Genomic DNA, 16540 nt, shown 5'->3' with positions numbered 1-16540 from the left:
TGTGGTTTCAGAGGGGGCTGCATGAACAGAATATAACAGAACAGAGTATTTTACAGGGTTTTACTGCTTCCTTTACTTCCACTGGCAGATCAGCTCAGGCTCTCTGGGACTGACACGTCGTTAACGTCATTAGATACACCTGTTCTTCTTCTGCTGACCAGTCAAACACCTGTTGTTGAGTGTAGTGAAGAAAATACAATGTACAGTGGAAATGGAGGAGACACTCACATTTGGAAGAAATGAAGAAATTGTGGACAATGACAGGTCAGCTCAGGAACATCGTACAGAGCCAAATAATAACGTATAAAGTTTTATTTTTCAGAGAAAAAAACATGTTGCTTTTTCTTTTTCTTCGAAATTTAAAATTTAGCAGCACTGTTCACAAAATTGCCTTTGTGCACAGAAGTAAATTTATGTCTTCTATATGTCTAGTCATGTATGTATAATAGTAGAAGCAATATATATATAATATACTGTAATAATGAGCAATGAAAATTTAATAATCACATCATGAGGTGATACATGTAGAAATATATTTATTTCAATATTATTCCAATATACATGTATATTTATTCAACTGTTAACTAGAAATCTCTTAAAATTTAAATGCTATAACTGGTTTAACTGGTTGTCAGTTACTTAAATATACAGGCATTTGGTGTTTTAGGAAAATGACATAAAAACGTGTTTCATATGGTTCTGTTTGGTTCTAACAGGTTGTTAGACGACTCATAACTCTGTGATCCAACACTAATGTTTCTTCTTCTTCTCTGCTGTCAGTGCACAGACAAACACTGAAACAAAACAAAACAGAAACAAACCTACACTATAGGCTGAAATGATCAAGTACCTTCATGCTGAATGTTAAGGTAACGGCTAATCCATCATTGAAATGGAACGGACTCAAAATGAACTGTAGGTAAATTCCTACACAATAAAAACTTTTCCATTATGATAAAAAAAAATTACAGGTTAGTGAAATTTTACTAACTTCATTTTTTTCTGCCCTTCAGTGAAGAATGATTGTGCTGTTAGGAAAGTATTGTTCATATCACAGTTAAGTGAAAAAACCTCGCATCATACTGTAAGTTATACAGTAGCAGTAGTAGTAGTACTTCATTTAAAATCATTGGATTGGATATTCTAACGTATGTTTACACTGTTTGTGCCCAGCTGATCTAAAAGGTTAAAATAGAACATAAGAGCCTTCGATGGAAATAAATAATTACCTTCATTAAAAAATAATGTTTCTCTCTACAGTGAGCTACGTGAAACTTCAGACGCCATTACTGAAAAGTAAGATATATTAAGGCAACAGCCGAAGTATTCCAGCAGTGCGTGCAGATGTTGAGTTGATTATACAGAAAACTCTCTGGTCCAAAGGGTCGAGGAAACAACAGATTTGTTGTCCGGAAAGCAGCAGGACGTCTTTAAAGGAGATAATTCTGAAAAAGCAACAACATATCCTCCAGTTAGAGACCTGTTAATTATTCAAGATTCAAGATTCAATACTTTATTGCTGTACAACTTAGTTGTTGGGAATTTGCCTCAGTGTGCTCATGACAGGACAACAAACAATCCCAACATAACACATCATTAGAAATAAAACACATCACCCCCAACACATAAAAACTTGACATACTGTATATCAGTGGATATAATATCTAACTGCACAATTACATTACATTATACTTTTCTTTAACCTCTCACTTCCTCTGCATTGACTCTGTTTTGAAAATGACAAGTATCTCAAAGGCATGCTGTCACATTTCTGCCATCTGGTGGCGCTGTAGAGCAGCATGTTGCCCTGTCCTGTCTGTATCCTGTGTCCTGCAGGAGCACAGAGGTGATGAGGAATGTGTGTCTGTCAGCTGTAGAGGGCGGCGCACTGAAGTCCTTGAGTATATATCTTTTACTCATTGTGACTTCAGAGTTTGATACTAGAAGTCTGTCTTCACAGTTATCTGCTGGAGACAGGACGATTAGGAGGGGAACACTGGGATTTCCATGTTTTTTTCTTGGGTTAATAAATTGGACCGTGAACTCTGAACACTTGACGTAAGATGGAAAAGTGGGTGATTACAGGAGTTTAAATCTTCCCAAGTCTTTACAACATGGAAAGAATGAACACACAAGTCAGAAATGTTGCTTGAAGATGGTCGAGTTATTACTATGTGTGTCAGTGTCAATACGATTTGTTTATCTTTCAGCTTTGCTTCCCCATGACAGCAATGCTGTCTCCCTCCATAACTCACCTGTAGAACAACAGCAGCCACCACAGCCAGGACGGCTAAGAGCGCCATCCGCCCAATCCAGCCCAGGTCTACGTTGTTCAGGATGAAGAAGCGCGCCCAGCCCAGTTTCTTGGGTGTGTGAGGCGGATACCGCATGCTGTTCACCCCCTCCATATTCAGCTTTTTGATGAGACAACTCCGCTGGTGGCTCAGCTGGTCAAAGCTGAACTTCCCGTGGTAGCAACCCATACCACTGTTTCCTGTACATGAAAGATAGAAGATGGTTTGACTATGTGAACAAATATTAGTCTCCAGTTTGACGGCAATAAATAGTTTTTTTTTTGAGTGTAAATTAAATTGAGTAAAATTAATTAACTTACATTAAACAATTAAATATGTTGAATTAAATTAAACATACTTAAATTAATTAAATTAAGTTATGTATAATAAATTATATTCAAATCAAATCATCAAATTAATTGAATTTAATTCACAAAACTGAATTCAATTTAATGGATTAAACAGAAAAAATAAAAATAAAATTTATTAACAATAATTAACAAAATAAATAATTAATGAATTGAAATTGAGTTAAATCAATCAAATAACATTAAGTCAAATATTGAATTGAAGTTGAAGTTAAGTTTAGTTAATATAAATAAATTAATCTATATGAATTAAATTAAACAATGAAATATTTATTTACTTGATTTACACAAATAAACAAAAGTAAATCTCAAAACCTTAAAGTTAAATTGAGTCAAGCTAAACTAATTGATTTCGCTTAACTCAAAGAGACCTTGACCTTTGACCTTTGGCCACCAAAATTTAATCAGCTCATCCTCGAGTCCAAGTGAACGTTTCTGCCAAATTTGAAGAAATTCCCCTCAAAACTCGTTACTGAGATATCACGCTCAGGAGAAGACGGACAGACAGAACAACCCAAAAACATGATGCGTCCAGCCCTGGCTGTCACCGGCACAGAGGCATAAAAAGGAGCTGGAGAAACGACGGTGAATCCTTAGAAAGTTACAGAAGTTACTGAATCGGTTGGACACAGACCCTCCTTATCCAACGCTGGAATGCAGCCATCCCACAAGAATTCGGTATAAGCCGCCTTAATACCCTTCTGGCATGGCCTACGTGCCTCCTTCGCTTGGTCAAGTAAGACGTGCCCGTTTACTCATTTTACCCTCCTGAATTCACTGAACGTGTGAATAAGCAAAAAAGAGAACGAGAGACCTCATTCTTATAGAGTGAACTCACCCACTCCTCCAAAAGGCAGAGAGCTGACAGAATAGTGGACAAGACAGTCGTTGGCCAGCAGTCCTCCACTGGAGGTCTCATCTACCATTCTCTTGATCACCTTCACAGAAAGGAGGGAAAAAATCATGTTGTACCCATGAGTCTGAATCTATATACACAATATACATAATGTGTGTGCCATGTCTTTTGATAGATACCTTGTCATTAGGTGTGAAGACGTAGAGGGCCAGAGGTTTCTCTCCCTTATTGATAAACTTGATCGCTTCGTCCAGGCCGCTGACCGACAGGATGGGGAGCAGAGGTCCAAATATCTCCTCCTGCATCACCTTGGCCTCTGGCTTCACGTCACGCAGAACTGTGGGGGCTAAACACAACAATGAAACACTATTATTTCTGTTCTTCATCACTTGATATGTGTAGATAAGGGAAACGGAGTCACATACTCAGGCAGAAAGGTCCTGATTGATCTTCATGTCAGAGGTATTACCTATGTAGCAGTCTGACTCGTCATTGTCTCCTCCTACAGCGATGGTGCTGTCGTCCAACATGGTCATTATCCTCTTGAAGTGGCGCTGGTTGATGATGCGTCCATAGTCAGGGCAGGTTTTTGGGTTGTCTGTGTAGAATTCCTGTCAGAGGAAACAATATTGAGTTAACTGAAGAAGCAGCCCCTGAAACGAATGATTGTTTTGGTTCATTTAGGTTTTAACATTCAGTTTTAAAACAGATCTGTTGACTTTCTTTGCTGCTCTTGAATCTTTTGGACAGAATCACCTGTTTTTGAAGTTTACATTTGAGATAAACAGCTCGTAACTTTTCCTTAGTGCCAAGAGGTGTGTTTTCAGGTCTTCAGTACCTTAATAGATTTCTTGACCTCTTCGATGACCTGGTCCTGGATGCTGGGCTCGCAAAGGATGTAGTCTGGGGCGATGCAGGTCTGACCACAGTTAGTGTATTTTCCCCAGGCGACACGTCTATACAGGAGAGGAAGAGTTAACGGGAGAGTGTGAGGAAGGAACAGCTACAGTGTGAGAGAGACTGGATGGAAAATAAAAATGTTATTTAAATAAAAATACGATGAAGAGAAACATATCCGAGTGTTGTTCTGACCTGCAGGCTACGCTTATGTCACAGTTCTTGTCGATGTAGCAGGGGCTCTTCCCGCCCAGCTCCAGGGTGACAGGCGTCAGGTGCTTGGCGGCGGCCTCCATGATCAGTTTGCCCACCATGCTGTTGCCGGTGTAGAAGATGTGATCGAACCGCTGGCGCAGCAGCTCCTGGGTCTCCGACACTCCTCCGGTCACTACAGGGTAAAGCTCCTGGAGCACAGGGTAGAAACACACATTCAGCTTTCACAATACAGCTCCTGAAGCAGTCTTTGTGATGTCCATTTTATCATAATTTTGTTTCATTTTATTTGGGATTTGTAGATGAGATGAAAATATAACTGGCGGCTGGTTATTTGCACAAGAGCCTCTTTATGTAAAGTACATGTACTCTAGTAAAGGTGAGCAGTTTTCATCTGATGTACGTGGACCATAAACACAGCCCAAAATCTGTGTTTGTGTTCAGGAAGGAAAAAATCCTGTTTGTGAAATTGAAAACGTCACAAACAAAACGAATCCTGTCATGATCATCTACGACCGGTGAGTGAAGAGGGTTAAAAAGCTTTTACACCATCTGCTTAAGAAACAACAGTAATCTTGCATCTCATGCACAATAGCAGTGTCTTGTTTCACTTCAGTGAGTCCTTGGATGCATGTTGTTATGCCGATGTTAAAGCCATCCAGCCTTACTTTGTCGATGTAAACTGGCAGCAGGTCCTCCATGACCTTTGCGGTGTGGACACACACCTCAGAGGGCTTGATTACAGCTGCATTACCTGCACAGGTAAATGACAAAAGCAACAGATATGACAAGATAGAAAGACAGAGCCCCACAAAATGGTAGAATTATGTCACAAATATGTTTTTTTAAAGCCTTCGTTTTCTTTTATGATATTCGTCCAATTTGCTTTTCCAGCACAAATTTAATATGACGTGCGTTTATGTTTATGGCAGCAGATGGTGGGCATGCTGTCAATCCACAATTTGGAATATATATATATAATAATATTTAAACTAATAATTTATAAACAGAAAATATTGGTCTTTTATGACAAGTGACTAGTGGTGTTGCTAAAGACAGAGGCAGAGGAATTGAAGGCAGACTAACCACAGTGTTTACAAATGCCGGAAGCGTATTATAATGGTCTGATGTAATGTGAGTGCTTCCTTTAGTCTCCTTCTTAAGTTCAGTCCTTTGTGCATTAGCTGTTCCTCTGGTGAAATATTACACCTGTTCTGCAGATTGTCTTCCAATTATTCAGTAGCTGCTTTTCTTTTCTTTTCTTTTCTTTTTTTGTGATGATGATTGTCTTACTTTCTGTTTTAGGTTAGCTGGCATGACATATTCTTAAGAGCAAGTTAATGAAACTCGCTCACATCCACAGCCACGCCCACATACAACCACCTTTCATCACATGACTCAACTTCTGTACTAAGGTCATGGGATACCACTTGCTGAAGATACAGTCAAAAGCTCTGGAAAAGCTAGTAATGGAACCTTGAGTTTAGGATATTTGGTAACACTTCATAACAGTGCGGTTGTCAGTGTAATTTTGGTTTTACAAATCAGGTTGTGAACATGATTTTTCCCAAACCTCTGTTTAGTTTTTACTCTGGTCCGATTGTCTGATAAGAAGAAGTTCACTTGTGAAGAAAACAGTCATTTCTGCCCCACAGAGCCTCTTTGCCCTGTTGTCTGTTGGTTAACAAACATAATGTTACAAATGTCCTTCATGAAGAACACCCCCAACTAAAAATAGAACGCAGTTCACAGTATTAAAGAAACTGCATTTTAATACTGCAACGTCTAATACACCTCATCACCATGCCACCTAAATAAACACGCCTTTAATAAACACCACAACTCAGGTTAGTGTTTTGTTCATCACAATAGCTGTAGACTGTGTCCTTGACTGCAGGTAGCTCAGGATGACACAACACACACACACACACATGCTCTGGACATGAAACTGTGTTTAAAGGTTAAAGATTAATATACAGAAAGTGTATTTCAAATCTTTAAATGTGCTAAATCTAATTAATTAAGTCTGGTGCTGATGTTGGCCTACACTTTTATTTTCATGATCTTTACGGAGCATCAAGAAATCAAGAGAAAAGACTTGTGCCCTACTAAGCAGATATAAGCATTTCTCTACGAACTGATAATGCTGGGGCAAAGGATAAAGTCCATGCTGCGCAAACACTCACTGGATATGCTGCAGACTGACAGGACTCAGTTCACTGAAGTCCTCCACCCATCAGTGTTTGAGTCAAAACAGGCTTTGTCCAAATGAAATACAAATGAGCCGTCTACCTGCAGCAGCTCTCGCAGAACCATTATGTAAAACTATCACTGGGGAAAAAGTAACAAGCAAAATAAAGACTCAGACAAAAGACTGTTAAAATACTGCAGTGTCATGCTTAGCAGTCACAAGCAAACACTCCACACTGAGGTTTGCATCACAAAGTGATCAGAGCTGAGCCAAAACACTTGATTTGGAGCACAGGGTGGCCATTTGAGGGCAGCCTTTTGAGACACACATGAATTATTCATGAGTTTCACACATTATCTTGGAGCGGATTGATTTACTCAGAGATTAACTTTGCCCTTCGAGCCATCACTGATAGGAGCAATGAGATGTGTATGTTAACACATGCGAATCCACCACAACATCCACTCACAAGGATATGTAAAAAAAATAAAAGATAAAAATTAAAAAACACACATAAGAGGACACACATTTGTCTACTCTGTCATGACTGCAGTGTAGAGTTCACAGAGTGGCCTTTGACCCACTATAATCAGATGCTGATAGAAAATAAAGACGGTTGTGCAATGGCAGGATAAAATAAAAAGGAACTGGATGGGTAATGATCACAAGATGAGGAAACTGGACGGGACAGAAAAATCAAAAAGCAGAATGAGAAAGAACTAGAGCTGCACGATATGCAAAAAAATAAAAAATGTTATGATTATTTTGGCAGATATTGCGATATGAGTCACAATTTAAGTTGGAATGACAGTTTTTGCATTTAATTTTTCACTGAAATTTTTTTTGAATGATGATGATGCGTTTCTTGCTGGGACTTGAACCAAACAAGCTTGTTCCCTTAAGTCTGGAGAATAGCACCACAACACTTTATGACATATTTTACCTTTATCCAAAAAATTGCAGCTCCTGTGATTTGGATAGTTAGACGTCCTAAAAAGAACTAAATATTCACACGCTCCTGAGTGTCAGTGCTGTCCGCCTCTTTGTTATTTGATATGCAGACAGTTGTATGGGCTTTGAGGTGTCAAGGAATTTGGACCTGGTTCCTGCAAAACAAATCTCTTGTCAAACCTTTTATCTCCTCTCACTCTCTTTTCATTTTAATATTTCATATATTATGCTGCTCATCTCATTTACAGGTTAGGAACAGGTTGTGGACATTATAATAGGCTGCTACTAAAACCTTTAGTGCTTCTTCCTTCTGTTTCTTCCTAGCCTGGAGTTACTTACTAATGTTGAAAGGTAAACCTAATAAGATTCGATAAGAGATAAAATTTTAATCTGATAAAATGCTGTCGAGCCCCAGTCCCGGTGGGGCCTCGCCCTCACACTTATTCTGCAGGTTGACCTCTTGCGTGTCGTGTGGACACAAATCTTGGATCAGTGTTTCAAAATTCAACGGGGACATTGTGCATGACGGCTGCACAGACATATCCTCTCAAAGTTCGTCACAGGGGGGAAATGATGATGAAATCAGATAGAAGTGTGAACGCTGACCTCGTTACATCACAGACACAGACGCACATGCTGCCCTTTCACCCGGGCCACACCCAAAACACACACGCTACAGTACCAGCGGCAATGGCTCCGATGAGCGGCTGGATGGTGACAGCCCAGGGGTAGTTCCAGGCCCCGATGATCAGCACCACTCCCAGCGGCTCCGGCTTGATGTAGACGGTGTCCGAGAGGGTCAGCAGGTTCTTCTCCACGGTTCGAGGGGCTGCCCACTCCTTCAGCTTCTTGATTGCCAGGCTGATCTCCCCTTCTAGACCCAGAGTCTCGTACAGCTGGGTTCCCACCTCACTCTGGGGATGAAGTCAACACACCCTTTTTTTACTTTTTATTTTGAAGTTTGTTTGTAAATCTAAGAAAGTTTTAAATTTGTAACCAGTCCAGAATATCTTTCCGAATTTCTGAGCTCCAACTCATATTCAAAGTGTCAGTTAATCGCTTCCTTTGGGGAGATCTTAATATGTTTTATGATCTGCTTTTTACTTGATTTTTATTTGCATCGTGAGCTTGTTTCACACCTGCTGTCTTTTATAATGTAATTTCTTTTTTGTTCAATTTTCTACTTTTTTTTAGCTCTTATTTTTCTCTCTCTGATGTCAGACATTGAATAACTTCATCTTCATCAGGAAATGCCATCAAAAAGAGACTAAAGTGAACTGTGAACCCGTGAGACCGGGTATCGATTATTTTGGACTCAGTACTCACCTTATTGAGGTCTTTCTTGATGGCATCTGAAATCTCTTTCTGTCTCTCAGTGAATAACCGCTGTAAGTTCTTCAGCTGGCGGATGCGGTGCTCTAAAGATTTGGACCTGCCTGTTTCAAAGGCTTTCCTGGCACGAGCCACAGCCTGCTGCTCGCTGGACATCCTGGGAACAAAATTTCAAACACAAGATAGTTTTAGTCTGCTGAGAGCAACACTAGACCTAGTTATATATAAAGCTGGTGCTGATATAAAACAGAAACTTCATGTACTGCTTTGATTTCTTCAGCGTGTGAAGGCTGGTCAATCAGAATTGTCAGCATTTGTTATATGTCATGTGATTAGGCCATAGTGTTTACTTCTAAACAATTACACAAATTTAAGTCTAAACTGGAAAGTTTACTATAAATTAGTTTTATATAAAACTAGTAGTAAACCTTGTTTTGAGGAGGTGCTCCAGCTCAACCAGAACACAAAAACAAACGCACCTGATTAAAAAGAAAACTTTAAAATGCATTTAAAGGTGCATGGCACAATAGCCAGCATTTCCTGACGTACATGGCTAAACTAACTGTGGAGTTTCTCATCCATGCACATCTGGACCATTGTTGTCACTTGCCAACTGAACTATAGAGCTGGTTAGCATGCTAGGTTCAGTAGAAGAAAAGTGTAGAAGTAGAAGCAAAACAAGAGTTAACATTGATGTTGCTTTCCACCTCTAGAGACAGCCCTTGGACGAGTAAAGAAATGAGGTTTGATGCTGAACTTTCAATGTTTCGTCTAGACTGGTAAGTAAACAACTGGTAATGCTAAAGTTAGCTTTGTAGCGAGAGCAAAACTTACAAAGGAGGACAGAGGATTTGTTGCTTTTCTGTTTCATACAAGTGTAAAGTGAATATCGTTGGGTTTTGTTGGTGGACCTAACAAGAAATTTTAAGATGTAACCTTCTGTCCTAGGATGTTGCAATTGTTGCAATCAGTCGAAACTGATGATTAATCAAAAAAAAAAAGAAAAAGAAAAGATAAATCAATAATGAAAATAACAGCTAGTTGCAACCCCAAGCTAAACCACTTGACTGATATCTATCACATCCATTCCATCTCCACATATCTGTGCTGTGTCACCTCCACTGGGATTAAAGATGGTGACGATTTCAATCAAATTAAAAAATGTGGTTAAAAGAAAATTTAAGAAATAATGTGTATGTTGAGAGGAGAGAACAAAGGGAGCCCAAAAGCGATGAAGATTTAAATCATGTTGTTAAATGTTGTTTTTTTATGCATATAGATGATAGCTACAACATACAGATTATATATACAGTATAACTCAAAGATGTTCTGCTTTTAATACAAAAGTAAGCCATTTTTGGTGCATGTCCTTCACTAAACTATTTGTTTTATGGTAATTTATGTGTCCATTCCAATACATTTCAAAGGTAAATATTATAACAGATAATGATTTTACACAGAAAACCTATGAGTTATAAATTATGAATAATAGGTACAGATTAAACTACCCAACAGTGTGCAAGGTAAACCAAATTACCTAAACCTGTAAAAATGAAATACTGCTTATATAATGCATCAGTACTAAGGCTACAACTATTAGCTTAAGTATTTCCCCAATTAATCGATTAATAGTTTGGTCTATAACGTAGGTTGGAAATTCATATTTGAGAAGCTGAAACAGGAGACAAAATGATACTCAATCCTCAAAAATATTTGCATACTCATTTTCTGTCGATTGACTAATTGCTTAATTGTTGCAGCTCTAATCAAAAGTAATAACTCAATTATACAATAATGTAACACTGACAAATGAATACTGTTACTGTTACTAGTATTTTTATGTTGTCGTACTAATAACTTTAGTGAAGCAGAAGATCTGAATACCTCTTCCACTACTGAAAAAGTACATTACTGTTAAATAAAAGCAGTTTCTGTTGACCAGTAACCACTTCACCTAATAACCTCTATTGCTGCACAGTGAATGACCCTCCTGCTGTTGTCAGCTCTGCTCTTTGTGGAAAACAGAGAATGAGCTGTAAAAAGAAACCACCAGGAGAATAACTGTGTCAGAGTTAAAATATGCAGTGATGAAAAACTAGTGTCAGTTTACACACATAAACTACAACAGACGGTAATCATCGGGTTTTCGTGATCCGTGATAGCGGATCTTTGAGACTGTGTAACTACACATTAACTTTCCTAAAGTTGTTATGCAACATCTCCCCAGTCTATTATAGATGTGGACCGGTTTTCTTATCGGGGTATTTTCTCTTTACTAATAGTGTCTGTCAGTTCGTTTGGCGACTTACAGTTCCGCTGGTCGCTGTCTGTGCGCCGTTTGGCCAAATGTCTGAAACGACTGACAGGAAACGCTGCACACGTGTTTTTGTTTTATTCCTACCTGAATAATTTCAGTTGCGGTTGATTCCTGAAGATCCCTCTGGGTATTGACGGTGAGATAACCGGCCGCAAAGAAGCTGAACAATGACAGCGGCAGAAAAGCACAGCTCTCCTTCCCCGTTAGGTCACACCCCCACAGGGGCAGGACTAAAGCGACTGGAGGTTATATCCTTCAGTCCCGCTAGGGCTGCAAGGATGGATGGATGGGTCACTTGTTGCCGGGCACAGACCGGTAACTTACCACAGCCTGTGTAAGAGTTAATATTGCACAGATCTTAGTTAAAAGACACAAAACGACCACAAGGAGATGCGCAATCATCCCATATATAAAATAACTACAAACGTGACTACAGACTACAGACGTCTTGTCGCCTGTTTCAGCCTGTTGGTCCTAGTTTCTCATAATCCACCACTTTGGTCCAAACTGAGATATCACAACAACTCTTGGATCATTTGCCATGAAATTTAATAAAGATCATCTGGACTTTTCCTCTAGCGCCACCATCAGGTTAAGATTTTAATTTGTCCAATGCTTTGGCTCATGACCAAATATCTGCAATACTAATGTCATTCCCATCAGCTGCAGCTGTACTTTGGTTTTAGTGCTTCAGTATTGGCAGAAATATTCAGATCCTTGACTTAAGCTCTAATACCACACTGTACAAATACTCCATCACAAGTAATTGCAATTGAAAATGTTACTCAAGTTAAACTTAATCAGGAAAATTTGAATTAAAGTACTAAAAGTAAAAGTAATCACTGCAAAAAATGGCCTGTGTTAGTGTTATACTATAAAACTGTACATCATTAGATGATTATTACTCATACAATAACATGTAAGCATTTTACAAGCTCATTTTAAACTATATTTGGCTGCAACTCCTTATTGATTTTTGAATTACTATATGAATTAATTCAGTTGAAGTGGTGCAAGGATCAGCTGTGACCTGCAGCCAGAAGCAGGAACAAGGGTTCCCAAACTGGACCTGGACCTCACTGTCACATAACAAACCGCACTGGATGATGAGCCAAAGAACCCTCTAACATGATTATAACAATTAAAAAGTCTCTAAGGAATATGGAAAATCCCTCAGGAACATGTTTCAGTTAAATTAACAGTTTAATTAAAGAGTAATATGTAATAATATCATATACAGTGGTTATTCAATTCTCTGTTGTAGATGTACCACTCTTTAATCAAATGCCAGTAGTCACACTTAAGCTTTAGATCTCAGCACCATGTGAGTGATATCCCGTCATCCATCCAGCCTGCTCCAAGTCCTGCAGAAGCAGCAGCACTGAAGTCCAAAGTAAAACCTGAGTTCAGGTTATTTATTTATTTTACTTACGTAATGACAAGTACTGTACATAGCACTGAGCATTTCCAAACACAACAGTGTTTATAGCCTAAGATAGTTTGGACCACACGTTCTGTTATGGGCATTTATACAAATACACACAGCTCAACAGGAAAACATGACAAAACTCAAATCAGCTCGGATAAAAGACAAACACAGACACAGAGAAAGATTTCTGTGACCCGTACACGTTTTTATCAACCTTAGGGCTCATGAAAAGATGACTCCCTCCAGGCTTTAAAATACTGCATTCATAAAATGTTCTGTTTGAATAATATCAAACTTATTGTAAAATATTTATTCCAACCATCTCATCTTCACCACTGACCGTTTGTATTTAAATGCTTCAGTTATATTGATTTGTCTTCAATGTCTTGAATTAGACATCATTAAATTTGAATGTACACAAAGCTGACCGTGACAATTTTTGTCACCCAGGCTTTTTAGCAATAAATCTCTTCATTTAAAACAACAAACCAATTTGATCGAACGAGAAATGGCTCAGCCAGAAACCACAATCCTCTTCTTCATGGGTGATCTGCTCTGCACTCCTGCTTCTCTACATTCATCCAAAGTCAAGCTTAAGCTAACTAACCAGTCACACCGACCCGCTAGATCTCAGTGCTACATCTATATCTTTTCCTTCTGAGCCATAATAAATTTTTATTTTGTATCTATGGCGGCACTAAATCACGCCTCCTGTGTTCCCTTCTTTCCCTACAGAGTCGGATATGCTTTCATCCACAGCCAAACTTGAATCACACTCAGCTTCTATTTTTCAGATCCAAAAAGGCTTTTTACAGCACGGTACATGGGCCCATGCAGCACATGGATTAGGCCCAAAAATCTGTCAGGTTGACAGGAAATGTGGATGGAGTTTCCACATCAAACAGCGGGCTGAGGAATGGTGTTTGTGTATTGCGAGGGAAGGAGCGAGGATGTCGGTGAGGGAGAGGACGCAGAGCGTCATTCACACCTGAGTGTCAATCCTGATTTCTTAGAGAGGAGTGTGGACACAGAAGACCAGCGTTCCTCTGTGTGCACACCTGGGTTTGTGAGGTATAAACTGAAGCATTCAGACACTGAGAGAAGAACAGTTTGTGTATTGTGTGTGTGTGTGTGTGTGTGTGTGTGTGTGTGTGTGTGTGTGTGTGTGTGTGTGTGTGTGTGTGTGTTTTTATATGGAGAGATCAGGAATACAGTTTGAGCTGCAGAGCAAGCCAGAGAGTCAAGGGCGTTGCTGCATGAACAAGTGTGTCAGAAGAAAAGGAGAAATGTCTAAAACTGTTTTTTCTTTGTGATTTGACCTTTGACATTAAGTCAAATTTATTAATATCAAAGTAGAATAAGTCAAAATCTCATTCAAATTATTCAAACTGTCCTTTAAAAACCTTCAGAAAACCAAACACTGGCTCTAATTTGTCAAAGAAATGCATGTTAACTCCTGGACAAACACTGAAAATGACATGTTGACACATTTTTTCTCTCACACATAAAATAGATGAGAGACAAATTAAAGGAAAGACCGACCGTCTGTTAAAGCTTTGGGCCATAATAAATGCAACTCTAAATGATTCTAAACGTCGTGAACTCAAATTTCATTTGAGTTTTTCCTTTAATTTACCATCCATACATATATTCAACTTTACCCTACTGCAGTCAGCTGTGTCTACCTTGTGGTGCTTGTAAAAATTATGAAGAAGAATTATATTCATATGACATTAGGTTGCAAGGTCTATCATGATTCTAAGATCTATCTTCTGAACAAAACATGTTAGTAATCTTTAGCAAAAGATATAATATACATTTGGTATAATATATGATGATAATAATTTGTTTTCATATTGCAGAGAAATTGTTTTCTAGAAGACTTCACTGAGCCTAATTTATTTATTTGATATTTACTGTGAAAGTAGGTCAGCACAGGAGAAATTTTATTCAAATTTGATACTAAAATGTAGATTTTAATGGACTTAATAAATAATAACAATACTCAGCCTATAATAGAAGGTTTATGAAACCACCCATAAGTGCAAGGCTATTAAAAAACTTATCACATAACAATTGAATTAATATTGGACTGAAGATTTCTAAGCAAATAAAATACTGCATCATAATGTGTTTATGAAATTATATTTATCAAACGGTCTAATGCTGCCACCTTGTGACTAGTTTTCATCGCAACAAATACTGTAGAAATGTGACGTATACAAATTGAGAACAAACTAGGCCTGCTATAATAAATGCTAAATGTATTAAAAATAAATTATTACAAACTTTAAAAAAGCAAATTGCTACACAGTCAGGCAGGAAAGGAGCCGCCTAAACCGTAAAACAGTTACCATATTGGCAGTTGAGTGTGTGTGTGTGTGTGTGTGGGGGGGTCATTGCTCTAGGTCAGGGGTCACACAGGTCACGGGGTCACTCCAGAAGCATGTGACCCAGTTTCGAAAGATCATCTGTTTTTGGTATCGACATATTGTTGCCTTAATGTGAGTCATGTGACGGTCAGCAGCAGTTATGATCCGGATGGCCCATCGATCCTGGGAGTAGGAGTCAATGTGGAATACTTCACTGCTAATGTGATCCGATTATCAAGGTTAATGTCCCATCTTCACTGAGCTCATGAGCACCTTGGCTCCAAAATATTTTCTTAGCCTACATCACGTGCTCCCCATACGGCAATGGGAATGTCTATTGATATTGTAGCCTATTTGGTATTTCATAACAGTTATTTGAAATATCACTCAAAAAGCAAAATATAGACACCACTTGGACATAATTTAATCTGACACATTTTAATGCATGTGTTAGTTTTTTTGTTTTGTTTTCTGAGCCCGGTTTATGTTTGGGAATTTAAATACGGTTTGTAATGGGCCATAACACTGTGTGTCTGGCACTACAGCTCGGGAACTGGCCGTGCATTGGACTGTGCGTTATCCGGTGTTTTGATGTCTCGATCGCTGGAAGCGCAACCGACCAGGAAGCAGAACAAGTAGCCCGATTTGTCACCTCGACACATTACAGCTGACTGAGGCCTCACACTTCGGCAGCTTCTTCAATACACTTCGACTATACACGCAGTGTTGTGTTTTTTCCTGATGCGCACCAGGAGGCAGGAGAGGATGTTTCACAGACTGATGTGTCCGAAAAGTGTGATTGTTGCTTTATCTGCCTTGTTATTCACCTTGTGTCAGTCCAAATGTGTTCTTTTACCTTTTTAGTATTATGGCCGAGAACAGATTAAATTAATGAAGAAAAAATTAAATTATTATTCACCTAAGTCTCATGCATCTTCTTATCAACTGCACATCCAGTAGGTCTGAGGTTAGACTTAAACTATACATTGAAGAAAAGTAATGGTGTCATTTCTTAAATTCTTCTATTTTCCCTTCATGTGACTTTGGAAATGATTTTAGGAAAGAAATCACTTCAGATGCAGAGATTTACTGGAAGATCTCGCACTCCTGCAGGTTACGACATGCTCCGTCTGTAAGTTAAATGGGGACAATAATACGTGTTCGGGGATCAAACAGACACCTATTACCCGAACAGCCATTAATAGGTAAATAACACATCAAAGGCACGCGCTTGTAAGGCTTGACAATAACCACTGAGATGTGCAAGAGGGTGGGTGCAGGGGGGTGGTTTGAGTCTGTCCAGCACAGTATAAAAACCTC

At 38.8% G+C, this 16540-nt stretch overlaps 1 protein-coding gene across 1 annotated transcript; it reads right to left on the bottom strand.

Annotated features, from left to right (window-relative positions):
- Positions 1–519: 519 nt before the first annotated feature.
- On the bottom strand, positions 520–11616 carry LOC111217232 (fatty aldehyde dehydrogenase-like). The gene is made up of 11 exons (XM_022739009.1): positions 11504–11616; positions 9097–9259; positions 8453–8684; positions 5297–5382; positions 4611–4819; positions 4357–4474; positions 3988–4129; positions 3698–3864; positions 3501–3600; positions 2256–2494; positions 520–1445 (listed from the first exon to the last, which is right to left on the bottom strand). The coding sequence occupies exons 2-11, from the start codon at positions 9256–9258 to the stop codon at positions 1431–1433; spliced, it is 1470 nt and encodes a 489-aa protein (XP_022594730.1). The 5' UTR covers position 9259; positions 11504–11616; the 3' UTR covers positions 520–1430.
- Between the last annotated feature and the right edge of the window lie 4924 nt (positions 11617–16540).

The sequence above is a fragment of the Seriola dumerili genome, unplaced genomic scaffold (assembly GCF_002260705.1).
Source record: "Seriola dumerili isolate Sdu_G_001 unplaced genomic scaffold, Sdu_1.0 BDQW01000040.1, whole genome shotgun sequence".
Classification (NCBI taxonomy): domain Eukaryota; kingdom Metazoa; phylum Chordata; class Actinopteri; order Carangiformes; family Carangidae; genus Seriola; species Seriola dumerili.
The sequence above is the reverse complement of the archived record's forward strand: the minus strand, read 5'-3'. Positions and strand labels throughout refer to the sequence as shown.

Excerpts from the sequence above, each read along its gene's own strand:
- LOC111217232 (XM_022739009.1), bottom strand. The coding sequence starts at position 9,258 with ATGTCCAGCGAGCAGCAGGCTGTGGCTCGTGCCAGGAAAGCCTTTGAA. Across the intron at positions 5,383-8,452 it reads CATCGGAGCCATTGCCGCTG|GTAATGCAGCTGTAATCAAG; the intron begins GTACTGTAGCGT and ends TTACCTGTGCAG. Across the intron at positions 3,865-3,987 it reads CGAGTCAGACTGCTACATAG|CCCCCACAGTTCTGCGTGAC; the intron begins GTAATACCTCTG and ends TGTTGTGTTTAG.